The following is a 20479-nucleotide window of genomic DNA, read 5'->3' on the forward strand; positions in this document are numbered from 1 at the left end:
GTGCTGCTACTAAATGTTCCAGTCACACACCCCAGGGACTGAGAGAGAGGGGGGGAGAGAAAACAAGACATAAGACTCAAGAGTATTGAAGAGAACTTGGTGTAGAGTAAGCATTAAGAACTTAAATGCAACAATTCATGGACTGTGATGTCCACAGTGGGGTGGGACATTGGCCAAGACAGCCGCTTTAGCCAAGGGCCAACTCATGGGGGGAGCAGTGGTCCGACTTAACCACTGGCCCGTAACAATAAAAATACATTCAACTAAACAGTCTTTAGCACAGGATTTAGAAAACTTCTAATAACACAGTCATCAAGAATCAGCTAAAATAGTATTGCTTAACTTAAAACCTATGGAACATTTAAAGGTATAAGTGCCCGGGACCCCCAGGAACCCGAAAACAACAGCCTAAGGCTCATCATCTCTGGGCGGCTGAGCCTACCAGCCCGACACTACCTGACCCATAAATTCTCCAAACCTTCCGGTAGGAGTGGAGAATCCCAGGGCAGGAACAAAGACCACAATAATTTGGTCAGCCGGTGAAGGATATCCCTTTGAGGAGTATATTACCCCTTTATTTTATGATAGTCCCGGAGTCAATTGTAAGGATTAGAACAAGTAGAAAAAAAAGGGGGGGCAGGTCCACAAACAAACTCCAGCTATCGAAGGGTGGGGAAGACATCTGAAATCCGTGCCTCTGCTCAGAGCATGGGTGAGGAAGTCAACAACCTTGACCGCCATCTCTCAAGTGAGAGATGGCGGTCAATGATCTCAAGGCAACTGGGACTTTAGTCACCAAGAAAACAATTGATAACACATTACACCGTGAAGGACTGAAATCCTGCAGTGCCCGCAAGGCCCCCTGCTTAGGAAAGCATGTGTACAGGCCCATCTGAAGTTTGCTAATGAACATCTGAATGATTCAGAGGAGAACTGGGTAAAAGTGTTATGGTCAAATAAGACCAAAATCAAGCTCTTTGTCATAAACTTAACTCGCAATGTTTAGAGGAGGAGGAATGATGCTTATGACCCCAAGAACACCATGAAACATAGAGGTGGAAACATTATGCTCTGGGGGTGTTTTTCTGCTCAGAGGACAGGACAACTCAACTTCACTGCATTAAAGGGGCGATGGACGGGTCCATGTATCCTCAAATCTCTGATGAGAACCTCTCTTTCTCTCAGCCAGGGGGCATTGAAAATTGAAAATGAGTCATGGGTGGGTATTCAGGCATGACAATGACCCAAAACACATGGCCAAGGCAACAAAGGTGTGGCTCAAGAAGAGGCACATTAAGGTCCAGATTCTACCCCATAGAAAATATGGAGGGAGCTGAAGGTTCGAGTTACCAAACATCAGCCTTGAAACCTTAATAACGTGGAGAGGATCTGCCAAGAGCAGTGGGACAAAATCCATCCTGAGATGTGTGCAAACTTGCTGTCCAACTACAAGAAACGTCTGACCACCAAGTCATGTTTTGCGAAGGGGTCAAATACTTATTTTACTCATTAAAATGCAAATCAATTTGTAACTTTTTTGAAATGCGTTTTTCTAGGGTTCTTTTTGTTATTCTGTCTCTCACTTTAAAAATAAACCTACCATTAAAATTCTAGTCCGATCAATTCTTTGTCGGCAAATGTACAAAATCAGCAGGTGATCAATTACTTTTTTTCCCCTCCCTGTACTAAACGTGATTAATCACAGAATCATGTTTTACTTACATATGTGTGTGTAATTATGCAGATGGCTTGACACCCCTATGGTACAAGGACAAGGTTAGATCTTGTATGGTCTGGCTAATGTAATATCTCCCTTGTCTGGTTAATGAAAAAGGAACGTGAGATCCCACAATAAAATGGAGCAGTACTCTACTGCAAAAGTACCACTCTTCAAACAAATTGCATGATCATATTAAGGAAATGTAAAGGTTCAATACATCCAAAACTGATTGTAATTTTGAACAGGCACCTACATGTTCAATCTCTTGGAAACACAAGTGGAATGTTCTCTCTTTGAAGTTTGTCAACTGCCACAAGGTAACAAAGGTAGAGTTTTTCTTTGACAGCAAGAGTAGCCAAATTATTTATTTCTTCCTTATCACTGAGAATATTTCAAAAGGTGGGGGAAAAAAACATATCTTAGCTCTGCAATGACAGTACCTGGGTGGAACTGGGAAGGTGGAGCAGATATCTAAGCACATAATTTAACTTGACTGCATTCATGTATAATTGAAATATCTGTTCTGGGGGACTTTACGTTTTTGTGCATTGTGGATGCTATGTAAGATTCCAAATAGTAATGCCTAACAAAATTGTTCTTGTTTTCCCTCATCTTATGCAGCTGCTGCCTTCATTTGATGTATGCTCATGGACAGAAGAAGACGTGGTAAGGTTTCTTTAAAGCATTGCAAAGAGTGGTTGAATTAATTTATCAGTTCACTATAACTATTTAAATTGTAGTGAATAATATTTCAGGGTAGGCCAACCATCAAGGCTCATATGGTGGTGCCCGAGGTGAAAAGAACTAAAGGTGCCTACCTGGTTGTTTTCCTAGGAATGACTCTCAGTCAGCAGTTAATATACAGTATATAGTGCATATTAAGCATGTTCTCCAGCAGTGCACATAGCATCAGCTAAATGAGCAGGGCCCAGTAGGCATCCCCTAATAATTTTCCAACTTCCCTAACTAATGGATGGAGTTCATCTGTAGCTACTATTTTGTACCCAGATTAGATGGTAAGCTCACCTCTCCCTGCTCTTACCTGCCTGTCACCGCGGCACTGCCTAAACCCACCCCGTGGCAATGTCACCGCTTCAGTCGCAGAGGGGGGGCGCCGGCCTGACACCCCCCCCCCCCCCAGTGTTCGGCACCCGGGGCGGCCCACCCCCCACTTGGTACGCCACTGGGTAAAAGTTTAAATCTTTCAGATTGCATAAGAATTTGATTTAGTGTACAAGCACCTTTTGAATTTGTGGATGTCTGGTCTAAAACATTTTATTTGAATGTTTAAACCTTAGGAAATATAAGTAAGAGGTCAAATATCAGTTTAAAGGATAAGCTCACGTTTTAGAAAAAAATAATAAATTGCTAATTTTTTTGAAGATCGCTGGTGCCCACAGGTCTTCCTTAGATCTGCCAGAGTATCTGCTTGTCTGTACATCCCATATGGGTAAGCAGATTCAATCTGACAGGAAGAATGAATGAACTACCATGACACACCACAGCGTCATGGTAGTTCATTGAAACTACAAGCCGACATCCGCAAAGGCTGCAGGTCCTTGTCGTTTTTCATGCACAGAGTCCTGTAAATGCATGACAGGATGGGCGGGCGGAGCCCCACTCGGCCATGTTCTTTTTAAATTGTGACAGCTAATGGGGGATTGGGGGGAGAAAACTCCCACTAGCTGTCACAGTGGGGATCGGGGAGGTGCGGGGGCCTGAATATGGGTGTAACATGTTACAAAAGCTGAACTTATCCTTTAATCTTTAGCATCTAAATAGTTTGTAATAAATCTGCAGGAAAATAGCTAAATATGCAACTGAAGTTTGTAAATGCTTACGGTTTATGTACTTTTACAGTGAGGTATCAGCTGTGCAGCCACACAGTCCCTGTCAATATCCCCCCCCCCCTTGCCCCAGGCCTGCATATGTGCTCTGCAAACTCATTGAACCTTACAGAGAGCTCTAGAATCATACTCCTTACTAACCCGCCATAGGAATTTACAAACTTTTTTTGTGTGGATAATTAGGTGTGAAAGGTAAGCAAAACAAACAAATTAAAAATACAAAGTTGAAATACTGCATACCTTCGTAAATAATGTCTTGTTCAAATTATTAGAGATATACAGTAAATATTTCTTCTAAAGCTTATTCTGCACATGTATATGTATTTTCTGGAACAATGTCCACTTTTTCAAGGTCTCATGTGCACTCATATATAATATATCTCACCTAGAAATGTCTGTCCCAAATGCCAGTTGAGCCACTTAGAAATATTAAGGTTTAGATTATAGATTTGATAATTTTTTTTATTTCTATATTTAAATTTGGGATATGGTGTGACATAACTCTCCATTGGAATCAATGGAAGTGCAGAGCGCATGTACCGGGAAGATTTTGACAATAAGCTGGGTGGCACTGGATTGGGGCCAGGTTAGTATAGGACTGGGATTGATAGCTAAGGTCTGGGGGACTATCAAAGTGTAATTACACCTAAACACTATGTCATGCAATACTAGGTTTCCTGTGTTAAAGAATTATAGAAGAATTGGGGAGTAGCCAACCATAAAGTGGCAGTCATTTCCTAGTGCAGATTTGAAAATGAAAGATTGTTATTGTCACCATAGGTTATACAGTGCCTTGCGAAAGTATTCGGCCCCCTTGAACTTTTCAACCTTTTGCCACATTTCAGGCTTCAAACAAAGATACAAAATTTTAATTTTTTGTGAAGAATCACCAGCAAGTGGGACACAATTGTGAAGTGGAACGAAATCTATTGGATAATTTAAACTTTTTTAGCAAATAAAAAACTGAAAAGTGGTGCGTGCAAAATTATTCGGCCCCTTTACTTTCAGTGCAGCAAACTCACTCCAGAAGTTCAGCGAGGATCTCTGAATGATCCAATGTTGTCCTAAATGACTGATGGTGATAAATAGAATCCACCTGTGTGTAATCAAGTCTCTGTATAAATGCACCTGCTCTGTGATAGTCTCAGGGTTCTGTTGAAAGCGCAGAGAGCATCATGAAGACCAAGGAACACACCAGGCAGGTCCGTAATACTGTTGTGGAGAAGTTTAAAGCCGAATTTGGATACAAAAAGATTTTCCAAGCTTTAAACATCCCAAGGAGCACTGTGAAAGCGATCATTTTGAAATGGAAGGAGTATCAGACCACTGCAAATCTACCAAGACCTGGTCGTCCCTCTAAACTTTCAGCTCAGACAAGGAGAAGACTGATCAGAGATGCAGCCAAGAGGCCCATGATCACTCTGGATGAACTGCAGAGAACTACAGCTGAGGTAGGAGAGTCTGTCCATAGGACAACAATCAGTCGTACACTGCACAAATCTGGCCTTTATGGAAGAGTGGCAAGAAGAAAGCCATTTCTCAAAGATATCCATAAAAAGTCTCGTCTAAAGTTTGCCACAAGCCACCTGGGAGACACACCAAACGTGTGGAAGAAGGTGCTCTGGTCAGATGAAACCAAAATCAAACTTTTTGCCCCCCACAATGCAAAACGATATGTTTGGCGTAAAAGCAACACAGCTCATCACCCTCAACACACCATCCCCACTGTCAAACATGGTGGTGGCAGCGTCATGGTTTGGGCCTGCTTTTCTTCAGCAGGGACAGGGAAGATGGTTAAAATTGAGGGGAAGATGGATGCAGCCAAATACAGGACCATTCTGGATGAAAACCTGTTGGAGTCTGCAAAAGACCTGAAACTGGGACGGAGATTTATCTTCCAACAAGACAATGATCCCAAACATACAGCAAAATCTATAAAGGAATGGTTCACAAATAAACGTATCCAGGTGTTAGAATGGCCAAGTCAAAGTCCAGACCTGAATCCAATCGAGAATCTGTGGAAAGAGCTGAAAACTGCTGTTCACAAACGCTCTCCATCCAACCTCACTGAGCTCGAGCTGTTTTGCAAGGAAGAATGGGCAAGAATTTTAGTCTCTCGATGGGCAAAACTGATAGAGACATACCCCAAGCGACTTGCAGCTGTAATCGCAGCAAAAGGTGGCTCTACAAAGTATTAACGCAAGGGGGCCGAATAATTTTGCACGCCCCACTTTTCATTTTTTTATTAGTTAAAAAAGTTTCAAAAATCCAATAGATTTCGTTCCACTTCACAATTGTGTCCCACTTGTTGGTGATTCTTCACAAAAAAATAAAAATGTTATATCTTTATGTTTGAAGCCTGAAATGTGGCAAAAGGTTGAAAAGTTCAAGGGGGCCAAATACTTTCGCAAGGCACTGTAGCACATTTTATATTTACTGTAGACCTAAAGCTCATCTCCAGCCTTCCCTACAGTCTTGTACATTTGTACAGGCTCCCCTCTTGTATTGAAATTGCTTACTGCAATTCACTGCACACTGCAGGACTAAGGAAAGAGGAGTACGGAGGCAGGGGTGCTGTGATTATTTCAGATAGCTATGTACAGTACCCTGCCAGCCCATTCCCCCAGCCATTAACTATGTGCATTTCATAGAAAAGCACAGAGATCCAATGTCACAAATCACTGGGTCTAACAAAAGGTATATAATGAAAGCAAAAAGATTTTATTTAAAAAATGTCATGAGCATGGTAATGAATTGGGAGCAAAAAAATAATAGAAATAGGAATAGAAAAAATATAAAGCAGATTAAATTTCAGCTTTAAACTACTATACCCTTCTAAGGAAAACTGGAGTGTCTATTAAAGGACTTGTAAAGTCTCAAGGTTTTTCACCTTAATGCATATGCATTAAGGTGTAAAAAAATCTTCTGTGGTGCAGCAGCCCCCTAGAGCCCCCCTTTTACTTACCTGAATTGATAGCAGCAGGAGCCATTGGCTTCCACAGCTGTCAATCAAATCCAGTGACATGAGGGCGGGGCCAAGTCCCGCTGTCTGTGTCAATGGACGCAGCAGTAGGTCTCTGGAGCGTGCGTCCATGGAAATCGGCACTCTGTGGGGGGCACTCGATGCGGAGGAGGAGCCAGGAGCGCCATTGGGGGACCCCGGAAGAGGGGTATCGGGGCCGTTCTGTGCAGAACCCTTGCACAGAGGAGGTACTGTAAGTATAAAATGTTTGTTATTTAAAAAAAAAAAAATGTTTACAATTACTTTAAATTTGTGTGGCCAAACTTTGTCCCGATTATTGAACCAGAGTCCTTGACCAGGCTGAATTCACTTTTTTATATGTACATTTTTGGATATATAATCTGAAATTATTTAAATGTTTTTTCACAGTTTTTCTGGGTGCAACAGTTAGTAAAGACAGGTAAGATCTGTCAGTGTTTTGTGAATCATCTTTGTTGCTTTTTTTGTTGTAAAAGGGTTACCATATTGTGTCATTTTTGCTTTTGGTTGCAGATGACAACTCTACATTGCACAGTATCTATGCCACCCTGTTCAAGGAACACCACATTACAGGAAAGAGACTGCTCCTTCTGGAGGAAAGTGACCTCAAAGATATGGGCATTGTCTCCAAAGGACATATTATTCATCTAAAGGTATGCCACAGAAAAGATGTGTACTATAATAATGTATATGCACCAGCAAAATCAACATATATACTGAATGTATATGAGGTCTCAGACTATAAGAGAGAATTATTACTATGGGTCTTTATTGAAGATAGAAACTTATGTTAAACATGTCACGCTTTACAATTGTGCATGCTTGTGAAGTAGTACAGTACTTACAATTCTCTCTAGGCAACGCTTTAAAAATATTTACAGATTACCTGTTTAGAGTTGCATGACTTACATATGCGTTGGCTTCTGCATGCAAACACAAAGGGATGGGGGCACGTTAATTTTTTTTCTTATTTATTTAATTTTTTTATTTTTACAATTTATTTATTGTTATTTGATCACTTTTATTCCTATTACAAGGAAAGTAAACATCGCTTGTAATAGAAATAAGGATGACAAATCTCTCCTTTACCTTTAGGCTGGGTTCACACCATTGAAAATTGGATGCAGGGCCTGCATCCAATTTGCAATAGCAGGAGATTTTTTCTGGCTCTTAATGGAGGCGGTTCACATATCTCCACTGCGGCTTTGGTGCAAAATTTCACAGGAGCCGTGCATTTGGTCCATTTCATGTCTGAATTCAGCTAAAAATTTGGGCTGAAATCAGACCTGAAATGGTGAACCAAGACGCGCCAGACCCCTGCTGGCAGCTGCATGTGGCAATGGTGTGAACCCAACCTTAAAAGCAAAAGATCTTTTGCTTTAACCACTTCAGCTCTGGAAGATTTACCCCCCTTTATGACCAGGCTATTTTTTTGTGATACACCACTGCATTCTTTTAACTGACAATTGCGTGGCTGTGCGACGCTGTACCCAGATAAAATTTACATCCTTTTTTTCCCCACAACTAGAGCTTTCTTTTGGTGGTATTTGATCACCTCTGCGGTTTTTCTTTTTCTGGCACCATAAACAAAAAAATGACAGACAATTTTGAAAAAAATACATTTTTTACATTCTGCTATAAAACATATCCAATCAAAAATTAAAAAAAAATCTAATTTTTTCATCAATTTATGTGAATATGTATTCTGCTACATATTTTCAGTCAAATAAATCCCAATAGGTGTATATTGATTGGTTTGTGCAAAAGTTATAGCATCTACAAACTGTGGGAGATTTATATTTATTTAAAAAACAAAATGATCTTTTTTACTAGCAATGGTGGTGTTTAGCGACTTATAGCAGGACAGCGATATTGCGTCGAACACTAACTGACACTTTTTGGGGTCCAGTGGCACTAATACAGTGATCATTGCTAAACATATCCACTGTCACTGTACGAATGACACTGGCTGGGAAGGGGTTAAACATCAGGGGCAATCAAAGGGTTAACTGTGTACCCAGCTAGTGTGTTTGTGTACAGTGTGGGAGGTGCTTTTACTAGGAGGAAACATGGATCATTGTCTCTGCTTTGCAGGAACCCACAAACAATGCCTCCCTTACTGACAGAACGGTGATCTGCCTTGTTTACATAGACAGATCGCCATTCTGCCTCTGTACTGAATAATCTGCATAATCATAGCGGGGGCGGGTCGTCGGCATCGCGCATGTGTGCCCTAGACCTGAAAGTGTTGGATCACGTATCCGGCGCAGCAGTGTCACCTTGCCGCCATATAAGTAAGTTACAGGCATACCCCATTTTTAAGTACGCAATGGGGTTTATTTACTAAAGCTGGAAAGTGCAAAATCAGGCTCATTTCTGCATAGAAACCAATGAGCTTCTAACCCCAACTTGTTCACTTAAGCTTTGGTAATAAAACCTGGAAGATGATTGGTTTCTGTGCAGAAGTGAGCCTGATTTTGCGCTTTCCAGCTTTAGTAAATAAACCCCATTGTGTACTTAAAGGTGGGGTATGCCTGTATACGGACGGCAAGTGCTTTAAAAAAAAAATTGCTTACTTTCACCCTAGACCGGAAGTGACGTCATGACGTTGCTTCAGTCCTCCAAGGCCATAGAGGTAATCAGATCCTGCTGGAAAAAAAAAAATACCTGGTTATGACTGGTAGCTTCAGCCATAACCCCGCAAACCACTTGCAAACCACAACGTGTATATGGGTATTGCAATTTGCAAGTGGTTAAAAATAAGGTGGGTCCCAGTAATGTAATCAGAATTGATAAGCTGTGGGTATAGAATTATGTGTATGAGGGGTTTCTATTTATTTTTTCTATTGGTTAAACTAAATGGACTTGTGTGTTTTTATCCTAACTATGTACTTATGATAAGAATCTTGTTGGCGTTTGCCAGGTCTATCTAACTCATGACTTTTTTGCTTTGCAGACTGCTATTGAAAAATTAACTCACGATTATCTGAATCTTTTTCATTTCCCACCACTAACTAAAGTAAGTATTATATAAATACAGTTTTTGAGCTGTGGAAGGTGATATTGGGCTCAGAAGCAAAGGGCCCAGCAATGCTGTTTAAAGTAGAAGTGTTTTAAAGTGGATATAGTTTTATCTCTGTTGTATATATTTAAAAAAAAGAAAGCTTAAACCCTCCCCCTCTAAAACCTAATATCATCTTGTTCTTTTGATGGTCACAAAGCCTAAGGACACTGTCATTTTAGAAAAACAACACATCCTTCCAAGAACATAGCCTTATCTGTGAATGCTGTTCACATTTTTGTTCACTATGTTTGCAAAGATTTAAATCTTAGCTCCTATGTGTGTCCATTCAATAACAGCTCCCAATATTTTGCTCTGTATATTTAGGGGGCAATTACTTTTTCTAACAGGACCATAGGGCAAGTTTGGACAGTTTTTTTTCCCTTAATAAATTAAATCACCATTTAAAAACTGCATTTTGTATTTACTCGGGTTATCTTTGTGTAATATTAAAATGTTTTAAATGTTCGATCTGAACCGTTTAAAGCTTGTTTTGGTGTACTTCTCCTGTGGATAACAGGAGTGCAGTCCATTCTCTCCTGTGACCCTGTTTCAGCAGACAGTAAGCTGAAGCCCGCTGATGGCTGACGTCACAGAGCCGGTCCACGGAAAAAAAAAAATGGTCATGCACGATCACGACAATCAAGTCGGGATCCACCCACATGCCTGGATCAGCACCCGGCTGAAGCTCCCCTCCACAGCCCAGCACTCCAGTGAACATGGCGTAGGAGGGGCAGAGCAGACAGCGGTGACTGACAGTCATCAGGTCTCTGTTCACGGAGCTTTGAGAACCGAGCGATAAGCGGTGTTTGATCCCTTGGGTCTCAGTCTTGGAGCCGGCGGGGGACCGATGCTACATCCACCTAGGTAAGTATGATTTAAAAAAAAAAGAAAGCACAACTTCTAAGTGTGACAAATACAAAAAAAAAAATCAGGAAAGGAGCAAATACAATACAGCACTGTACATACATTGTGTACATCTGTGCGTAGGGCTTTCTTCATCTGTACAGGATGCACAAGTGTTCATGTATCTGCACGCAGGCAGTCCCATTCATGTCTGTTGGGATACAGACACTGGTCCCAATTTGACAGCAATGTCAGCGTGGGTGTGTGTCCCCAAGTGCAGACAGTATGTCAAGGACACACATCCGCACCACTGTCTAATTGGGACCAGTGTCTATGTCCAGCAGCCTCTGCGTCCCAATAGACATAAATGGGACTGTCTGCATGCAGATGCACAGAATACCTGTGTGGTCTTAGCAGGCAAAGATAGCCCTTCACATGGATGTACACATAGGTATGCTTGTGCTAATGAGGCATAACAAAGAAAATGATGTCACCCTCCTGGCTATGTTGTCTGCAAGAGGTTTATGAACCACAAAAGTGGCTGGGGGAATGAAACATTTTTTTGGCAGATAAGACATTTAATATATCTGTATTTCTACCATGCATTTAGCTGTTTCGCTGGAATTCAGCTTTAACCCCTTGCAGCCTCCCTTTAAGAGCCTCCTAATTCTAGGAAAAAGAGGCAGGCTTCCCTGATCCTGTGACCACTGTGTTGGGCTGTCACTGCAGTCACGCGATTGGATGCTTGATCGTAAGCAATGACTGGGAATTGTCTGGGACAGCTCGGTCACTGTGCTGGGAGCACGCTTTCAGCACCGAAGAGTGGTTCCCTATGAACGTATATGTGCGGCTCACCCGCCTTGTCATTGTATTTATGCTTACGACCAATAGGAAAACCAGAAATTTTTTTTGCCTGTCTCCTGCCTAACTGGGGAGATTCACCCTCTCTATTTTTCCTGGTAACCATTATCACTGAGTATCAATTTGAAGAAAAATACAAAATTTTGAACAGTCTCCCAAACAGGAAGACAGAGTAAATCTTCCAGTTGGGAAATCAGTTCCTGTGGTAACTGTCTAGATGAAGATTAATTTCCCTAATTTTTTTCCCTCTAGCTTACTGTTGTCTCTACTTAACAGAACATAGGAGGCAAAAAAAACTGATCAGGTATTTTACTAAAGGGACTCTAAAGACTGAATGTTTTTTACCTTCATGAATTCTACGAATGTAAGGAAAAAACATTTAGGCTACTTTCACACGGAAAGCGCCTGGCGTTAGAGGTAAATCACTGCTAGTTTTAACATCTCTTTACTGTCGATTTAGCATCTCTTTTCGACCACTAGAGTGGCGTTTTTAACAAAGAAAAGGAAAGGCTTTGCAGGTGTTTCGTAAGCGCTGTCCATTCATTTCAATGAACAGGGGAGGTTTAGGAGCGCTGTGTACAGCGCTCCCAAACTACCCCAAAGATGCTACTTGCAGGACTTTTTCTAACGTCCCACAAACGTACCGCCCCAGGGTGAAAGCACTCAGGCATTCACACTGGGAAGGCATGGGAGGTGTTTTTCAGGTGCTTTCCAGGCTCTATTTCTAGCGCTAAAACGCCTGAAAAACGCCTCAGTGTGAAAGTAGCCTTAGTATGCAGCCCCCAGCACCCCCTAATACCTACCTGAAGCCAATCCCGATCCATGTGCATGGGAGCAACCTCTCTCCCCCTTCATTGACTCAGACATACAAGCCGGAGCCAGTGGCACACTATGGGGGTCACTCAACGGGGGGGGGGGAGCCAGGAGCGCTGACGAGGGACCCAAAAAGAGGAGGATCAGGGCTGCACTATGCAAAACCATTGCGCAGAGCAGGTAACTATAGCAATTTTTTTTTTTTTTTTTTACCTTTAGTACTTTTTAAGTATATGCAAAGCTGCCGTATGTCACAAAGGCATTAGGATTCAGGTAATTGCCCTTTAATCCCCTGTTTTTGAAAAAGCAGAAATTGTCTCGCATTCTACAGATAAATAAAAACACAAAAAAAGCATAATTTCAAAATAATCTGAAAATTGTTACAGCAACCCCCCTTTAAAAACTGTATTTGCAATTCAGTTCAATTTGTGCGATAATACCGTGCATCTTCCGGGGAGTATTTTTGGACAAACTCACTTGAAGAATGCACCTGTTTTTTTTCCCCGAATCTGGTCTTTGAAATACATTAAGAGTAGAGCATTGTTCCCATTATTTAATTGTGTGGGAGGCAACTATCCTCAGCGGTGATGTCAACTGCGAGACTGAAAATAGTTGTTAAAGAAACATTTCAGCTGTTGGCTGTGATAAACTCCTGAATGTTGTCTGTAAAGCTAAAAAAAGATCCACAATAGAAGTGACACAAATTACTCCATCTGTGCTGCAGGATCTCGCTATAGAGAATGAAGAGGAAGAAAAGATTGTGAACTTAGAACTTGTGTTTGGATACCATTTGAAATCTGCTAACAGCCCAGAGGTAAATGTCTATAATGATAAATCTCCGTACACTGTCTAATGGCTTGATGTGTCACATTCCTATTACTGTGGGATTTGGACAACACCTAATGGGATAAGTGGCGTGTTTACAGACACTTTCTAAACCCTAAAGGCCCATTCACACCTTTCCAGTGTGATAATACACGTTCCGTGCATTAGCCTGTTGCGGTGTCATTCCTTTTGAATAGCACAACAATGCATGACACAATGCAGCTCCAACGCACATGGGCCACAATGCACACTAAGGCATTACCATATGTTATGCTGTGCTTTGGTGCCAAAAATTGTCAATGTCTGTTTTAACGATTTGGTGCATTGTCTTCTCATTTATTTGAATATTTTTCTTTTACGTAACAAATTATTATTATTTAAGGTACTTATATAGCGCCGTCAATTTACACAGTGCTTTTACATATATATTGTACATTCACATCAGTCCCTACCCTCAAAGAGCTTACAGTCTAAGGTCCCTAACTCACATTCATATACAAGAGCCAATTTAGACAAAAGTCAATTAACCTCCTAACATGTCTTTGGAGTGTGGAAGGAAACCGGAAGTACCTGGAGGAAACCCATGCAAGCACAGGGGGAACATGCAAACTCCAGGTAGGTAGTGTCATGGTTGGGATTGGAACCAGCAACCCTTTTTACTGCTAGGCAAGAGTGCTACCCACTACACCACTGTGCTGCTATGTTAACATGCGAAACAATGGGCATTAACAAAACGCACTAGGACATTAAGGTCTGATTGGACCCTCTTACTGAACCAATGAAAGATTAAAGTGGTAATAAAGTGGAGTTCCAGGTGCAAAAAAAGATTTTTTTTAAAAGTCAGCAGCTACAAGTACTGTAGCTGCTGACTTTTAATAAGGACAACTACCTGTCCATGGAGCCCGCAATGTGAGCCCTCATTACAACTGAGGGAAACCGGCAGTGGAGCCTTCAGGCTTCACAGTTGGTTTTCTACTGCGCATGTGCAAGTCGCAACGGCGCTTTGTGAATGGCTACATCGTCTATTGGGACACACACACAGGTCCCAGAGGGCAGCGGTGGAGAAGGAGGAGGGCTCGCGCAGAAGAGGACATCACGTACTTCACCTGGCTAGGATGGAAGTACACTTTGTACTTCTAAAAAGGTAGGAAGTAAAAAAAAATATATATATATATATATATATATATACAGCGGAACCTTGGATTACAAGCATAATCTGTTCCAGGAGAATGTTTGTAATCCAAAGCACACGCATATCAAAGTGAGTTTCCCATAGAAGTCAATGGAAACTAAGATAATTCATTCCGCATTGACTTCTATTGCATACAATACCGCATGTGGCCAGAGATGGAGGGGCACCAGAGAGCCTCGGAAATGCTTGAGACAGCTCGGCTGAACTCAGAAACCCTCGGAAAGAAAAAGGAAACACTTGCAAACCGAGTCAGAATTAAAAAAGAAACGTTGCTCGTCTTTAAAAACGCCGTTAATAGCGTTACTCGTTAAACAATGTACCACTGTATAGATATCCAAAAACGAGGGCTGGTCTTTATTTTAAGACCACCTTGTAAAAGTGGGTGGAACTGCGCTTTAAACTTAACAGCAAATATGTATTATAATGCAGCTGCTTACCAATACTTAGATGTGATAGCTGAGTTTGTTTTCTTTTTTAAGCTTTCTTTCCTTTATTTTCATCTGGTGACCTAGCCAGTAAGTATGTTGTTTTTCAAAAGAACAAGCTGTCCTGCAAATGTATCAGTTACAGGAATGAGGCAAACCATTCAACACTGACAGGGGTGCACATAATAAACAGCTTTTTTTATTTATGTAAAACCTTTATACAAAAAAGAACAAAGAACTGTTTGCTGTATCTACCCATAAAGTTTTAGCTGGAGTTAAGCTTCAATTTATTTAGTGAATCCATATCTGCTAATAAATCTAAGCCCTTGTACACACGATCGGAGATTCCGACGGAATGTTTCCTATCGGACCGTTTTGTCGGATATTCCGACTGTGTGTGGTCTGCATCGGACTGTTTCTGTCGGAATATCCGACGGACCAAGTTTTCCAACTTCCCGGTAAAATTTTACGTCAAAATGCTCCTATCGGACATACTCCGATCATGTGTAGCCTACTCCGATGGACAAAGTGCCACGCATGCTCAGATCAAATTCCTAGACCAAAGCTATTGGCTACTAGCGTGAACGTAGTCCCGTCATAACGAAATAACGTAATCACGTCGGATTTTCCGACAACTTTGTCCGACCGTGTGTATGCAACAGTTTCGGACAAAATCCGTCGGACAAAATCCGACGGATTTGGTTGTCGGAATCTCCGACCGTGTGTACAAGGGCTAAGACTGTGTTCCTTCATCCAGAGTGGAGGCACTCTAATACAGGAAGTGTGTTATTGGCCAGATCACCAGGTGAAAACAGAGAGGAAAAGCCTAAAAAAAACATAATTGGCAGGCTGCAGTACATTACATTTTTGATTTTGGGTTTAAAACCACTTCAACATGATAAATATTGAATTGCTTACTGCCTGAATGTGTATAATTCCTGGTACATTACCTTGGCTATAGGTAATAATTTAACATTGTATATTATGAATGGGAAAACAAAAACAAATGATGGCTGCCCATAGCAGCTCCTTGTACACAGGACAGTTGAAAATCTTTAGGCCTCATGTACACTGCTGCTGCTAAACGGACGTTAAGGCTTAATGTACACAAGATGTTTTTACAACCTCTCCTGAACGATTTAACTTGACAGATGGTAACCCACGTTTAAAACGTCCGTTTTGTCGCGTTTGCGTTTAGAAGCATTTGAAAATATATTTAGTTTTTTTTCTTCAAAACAGCCAAAAGTGAAAAACGCCTGTAAACGAAACGCGGCTAAACGGGAGTTACCGCGTTTAGCTGCGTTTAGAAGTGTTTGGCGCTTGAAGGGACAGTTGGGCATTTTTTTCAACTGCTCCTGAACTCTCCTCTATGTTATCGTATCAGTACATGTACACAGGTTCATTTATAATCGTTTTTAGGCAGTTGAGTTTAGAGGCCTTTTTTGGAATGCAAAAAAAGAGTTCAGACGCTGAGTTTAGAGGCATTTCAAGTGCCAAAAGCTTCTAAACGCAGTAACTCACGTTTAGCCGCATTTTGTTGTTTTTGGCTATTTTGAAAAAAAAAATAATATTTTTTTTTTCAACTGCTTCTAAACGCAAATGCGGCAAAACACCTCTAAACGCGGCATGTAAACGTGGCAAAACTGACATTTTAAACGTGAGTTACTATATGTCAAGTTAAATCGTTCAGGAGAGGTTGCAAAAACGTCCCGTGTACATGCCTCAGTATGTATATACAATCTTCTTTCTTTTTAAAGCTGAACTACTGGCAGAAAAAAGTGTATATCTTTGCATTTATTGTTAAAAGCAACTAGTGTTGACGTTGATTACATATCAGCCTCTTGCAATCCACTGTACAGCAGAGGGAAGGGCAGTGCTGGGAGCCAGTCTGAATCAGTGATCATTGAGCTGCTTGCAATTGTGCTGACAAGGAACACAGAATGACAGAAGGATGGGCTCATCAGTCTACTGCTTCTCCTTTATTGTCCTGTGTCATGCTGGGAGCAGGGACAAGACTTAGTTGCATTTTGATAAAACAACTGTTAGCCCTTGTACACACGGTCAGAGATTCTGACAACCAAATCCGTCGGATTTTGTCCGAAACTGTTGCATACACACGGTCGGACAAAGTTGTCGGAAAATCCAACGTGATTACGTTATTTCGTTACGACGGGACTACGTTCACGCTAGTAGCCAATAGCTTTGGTGTAGGAATTTGATCTGAGCATGCGTGGCACTTTGTCCGATCGGAATTCTCTACACATGATCGGAGTATGTCCGATCGGAGCATTTTGTCGGAAAATTTTACCGGCAAGTTGGAAAAGTTGGTCCGTCGGATACTCCGATGGAAACAGTCTGATGCAGACCACAGACAGTCCGAATATCCGACAAAACGGTCCGATCGGATACATTCCGTCGGAATCTCTGACCATGTGTACAAGGGCTTAGATGTATATTCTTGTATCTGTATGTAAAATGGTCAGTGCTAGGAATGATAATATAAGGCAGCTGAAAACAGGCAAGTATACAAAATCCATAAACACAGTAAAAGTCAAAACTGCAGTATTTTGTATAAATAATTACTAAGAAGTTATCTGAGAGTTATTAAGAAGATGATATTAGTAAACAGCAGTCCAGCAAAAAACAGGTATGTAATCACAGTCCTTTAGAAGTTTCCACCATCCAAATGTGCTTCCACCATCCAGAGAGAGAAAAAATCACCACCACTTGTGATTGAAGACAATAACCGCACTCACCAGCTGACAGAACAGCTAACGGCTCATGTTAAACAACACAGCATCCCTCCATCCATCCATGGTGTTCTTATCACAGTTTCCACTTTGCACCACTAGGGGGAGACTGAATAAATGCACTTGATTGCATCTATTACAAGAAGAAGATCTATTATAAGAAGAAGATTGCTCACCACATGTAGCCAGAAACACCAGGAGGGGCTCCAATGGCCACCAACTCCATGACTGGAAATGGCAATGTGACATCAGCTCATCCCCTGAAGATGTGCGTTGGCACGACACACATTGGGGAGGGGCCAGGAGGCCAGGGAGTTGGCGGCCATTGGAGCCCCCCCTGGTGTTTCTGGCTCCTGCAGTGAGCATTCTTTTTCCTATACAGTGTTGTTGTGATTCAGACTCCCACCAGTGGTGCAGAGTGGAATCTGTGATAAGAAGACAATGGATGGATGGGGCTGTGATAGCTATAGAGGGATGCTGTGTTGTTTAACATGAGCTGTTAGCTGCTCTGTCAGATTCGGGAGATGGTGAGTGCGGTTATTGTCTTCAATCACAAGTGGTGGTGATTCTTTCTCTCTCTGGATGGTGTAAACTTTTGTAGGACTGTGATTACTTACCTGATTTTTGCTGGATTGCTGTTTACTAATATCATCTTCTTAATAACTCTTTGATAATTTCTTAGTAATTATTTGTACTCTTGGATGCTGTAATTTTGACTTTTATATATGTATTCTTACCTGTGTATTAAGTTGGTTTTCTGGAGTTCATCATTAAAGCCCAACTCCCTGAAACCAAAATTCTCCCTTGCAGTGGGTCTAGGTCTAGGGGACACAAAAAAAGAAGGTTTACTTACCCACGCCTCTCTCCTGCTAGACCAGTCCCCGCAGCATCTTCTCCCCTGAACTCCAGCGGTCTAAGTCCCGATGTCCTTAAGACCAATGCAGGTTCTGTAGCCCTGCAGTGTACATGAGGACACTGTGGGACAGTCTATTGCTTGATCATGAGAATCAGTTAAGTAAAAGTGCTTCCCATCTCCCCTAGATAAAACAAATGGGTCATTTTAAAGTTTCCTTGAGTTGGGCTTTAAAGTAAATGTCTCCCCGGTCAATCACCTGCCATTCCCCATACCCCTGGGTTTATACTCATTGTGCCGTAGCCACATCACACTCAATATCTCCTAACAGGCAATGCACTGCTCCAGGTCTACAATTATTCTGAAATGCTGGGACTGGCCACTTCTACAGACATACAAATGGCCTCTGGTGGGGCAGGTTAGGGGCCTATGAAAAAAAAGCCACAGAAATAATAGCCAAACAACAATTTTCAATATTTACATGGACAAATAGATTCTGTTTCAGCAGTAGACCTCAATAATCTAGAAGAATTATCTGTATTTGCCATATATTCTCCCTTTCCCTCTCCAGGGCAGATTTACCATTTTCTTAAAATTGTGGTTGACAAACTTTTGTGCTAAACTAATGGCTTCAATTCAGAATCACTGATTTGCAACAAGTATGCAGATTGGGAAAGTCAGAGAAAAGTCAAAGTCTGTATCTACAAAGCTGTTGTGGGTCGCTGACCCAAGTCATTGACGCCAGAAGACCAGCACTACCACCAGTCTAGAAGCCACTTTTAAGGATCTGATAAATCCCTTGTTACTGACATAAAAGGTTGCTTATTAAAAAAAGGAAATTAAAATTACTAGTTGTCTCAATCAATTTATAAATCTATAGCGCTTTTCTCCCTGGAGGCTCAAAGCGCCTTATCTGCTGTTGGGGCAGATGGTGAGACAACTATCTTGGATACACTCAGTAGAATCTCATACTTAGTTAATTGTAGATGGGAGTCAATTAGCCTACCAGCATTCCACATGCACACCACACTCTTCGAAGTGTGGGAGGAACCTGGAGGAAACCTACTCAGGCAACTGGGAGAACATACAAACTCAGTCCAGCAAAGAAAATATGCTCTACTGCAAATTACCTGGAAGACTGGAAACCCGTGCTTTGGCCCAGATTCTTTTGAAATGTAGCATTAACCCTTTGATACAATAAAGCCAGCTACTCTGTAACATCCACTTCAACAATTCTTTATTGGCTACATAGTAGGATACAGCAATAACATGCTAATGCGTTTTGGCTGAAGCCTTACAGCAAAAGTAAAGCTTCAGCTGAAACGTATTTGTATGTTATTACTGTATCCTGCTATGTAGCCAATAAGGAATTGTCATAATGGATGTTACAGAGTAGCTGGCTTTATTGTATCAGAGAACATACAAACTTCATGCAGATTGTGTTCTGACCAGGACATGAACCAAGGACCCCAGTGCAGCAATGCAGAAGTGCAAACCACTAAGGCACTATGCTGCCCTGATTGCAACTGTTAAATGGTTACGTGTTTTATGGAGATTTTTTAACTGTTTTACTGGATTTGAAAGTAGTCAGAGTAGGGAAAATATATAACAAACTAGTGCCCTAATTTATTGTTAACCTCTATATGTCCAAGCAATGAAAGCTATTGGTTTACTGTAATTCTCCACTTCCCTGCAGCATATGCTTATATTATGCCTTACATGCCGCATGGAAAGCCCTGTGTAAGCTGTGAGTCTCTGGAGTTGTAGCTTACATCCAGCTATAGATTTCCCTGTGAGAGCACTGATTGGCCCACCGCTGTAACGTGGCCGAGTCAAATACCACCCTATACCTAGTACCAAAATGGAGTGACCTTACTGAGCTGTGTGACAGTAGAAGTATTGGTATTTCCACTGAATTGAGGAGCAGGGGGAGTAAAGAAAGTGTGAATATTGTCTGCTGGGGATGGGGGGATTTAAGCTAACCAGTTGTTGCCTTTATAGACCAGCACAGGTTTACATTAAAGAGTTGGTGCTCGCTCATAATACCGATATTTGGTTATGAATATATACTGCTGTGTTGAATCATTATCTTATATATTTAAGGGACACCAGTGGTTAGATCTCATCTCATACACTCCCCTCCTAATTCCTCCTGCCTACACTTTATGGGTGGGCTGACAGTGACCAACCAGCAGATATTAGGTTGGATATATATTGAAAGGGAGTGAATTGATCTGTGGTTACATCTCTGCCATCAGACCTCTTTTTTTTTTTAAGTGGATTTT

General features: G+C 41.4%; 1 protein-coding gene across 3 annotated transcripts in view; it reads left to right on the top strand.

Moving 5' to 3' along the window:
* The window catches only part of MAP3K20 (mitogen-activated protein kinase kinase kinase 20), a 257081-nt gene that overhangs the window by 196403 nt on the left and 40199 nt on the right, over positions 1-20479 (top strand). For all 3 annotated transcript variants that reach the window (XM_077448019.1, XM_077448021.1, XM_077448020.1), the window contains 5 exons: positions 2342-2386; positions 6959-6989; positions 7082-7221; positions 9525-9587; positions 12874-12963. In XM_077448019.1, the coding sequence (XP_077304145.1) occupies positions 2342-2386; positions 6959-6989; positions 7082-7221; positions 9525-9587; positions 12874-12963 (369 nt within the window). The remainder of the gene's footprint in view (positions 1-2341; positions 2387-6958; positions 6990-7081; positions 7222-9524; positions 9588-12873; positions 12964-20479) is intronic.

Source organism: Lithobates pipiens, unplaced genomic scaffold (genome assembly GCF_037356315.1).
Source record: "Lithobates pipiens isolate NorthernLeopardFrog02 unplaced genomic scaffold, aLitPip1_a1.2 Scaffold_22, whole genome shotgun sequence".
Classification (NCBI taxonomy): domain Eukaryota; kingdom Metazoa; phylum Chordata; class Amphibia; order Anura; family Ranidae; genus Lithobates; species Lithobates pipiens.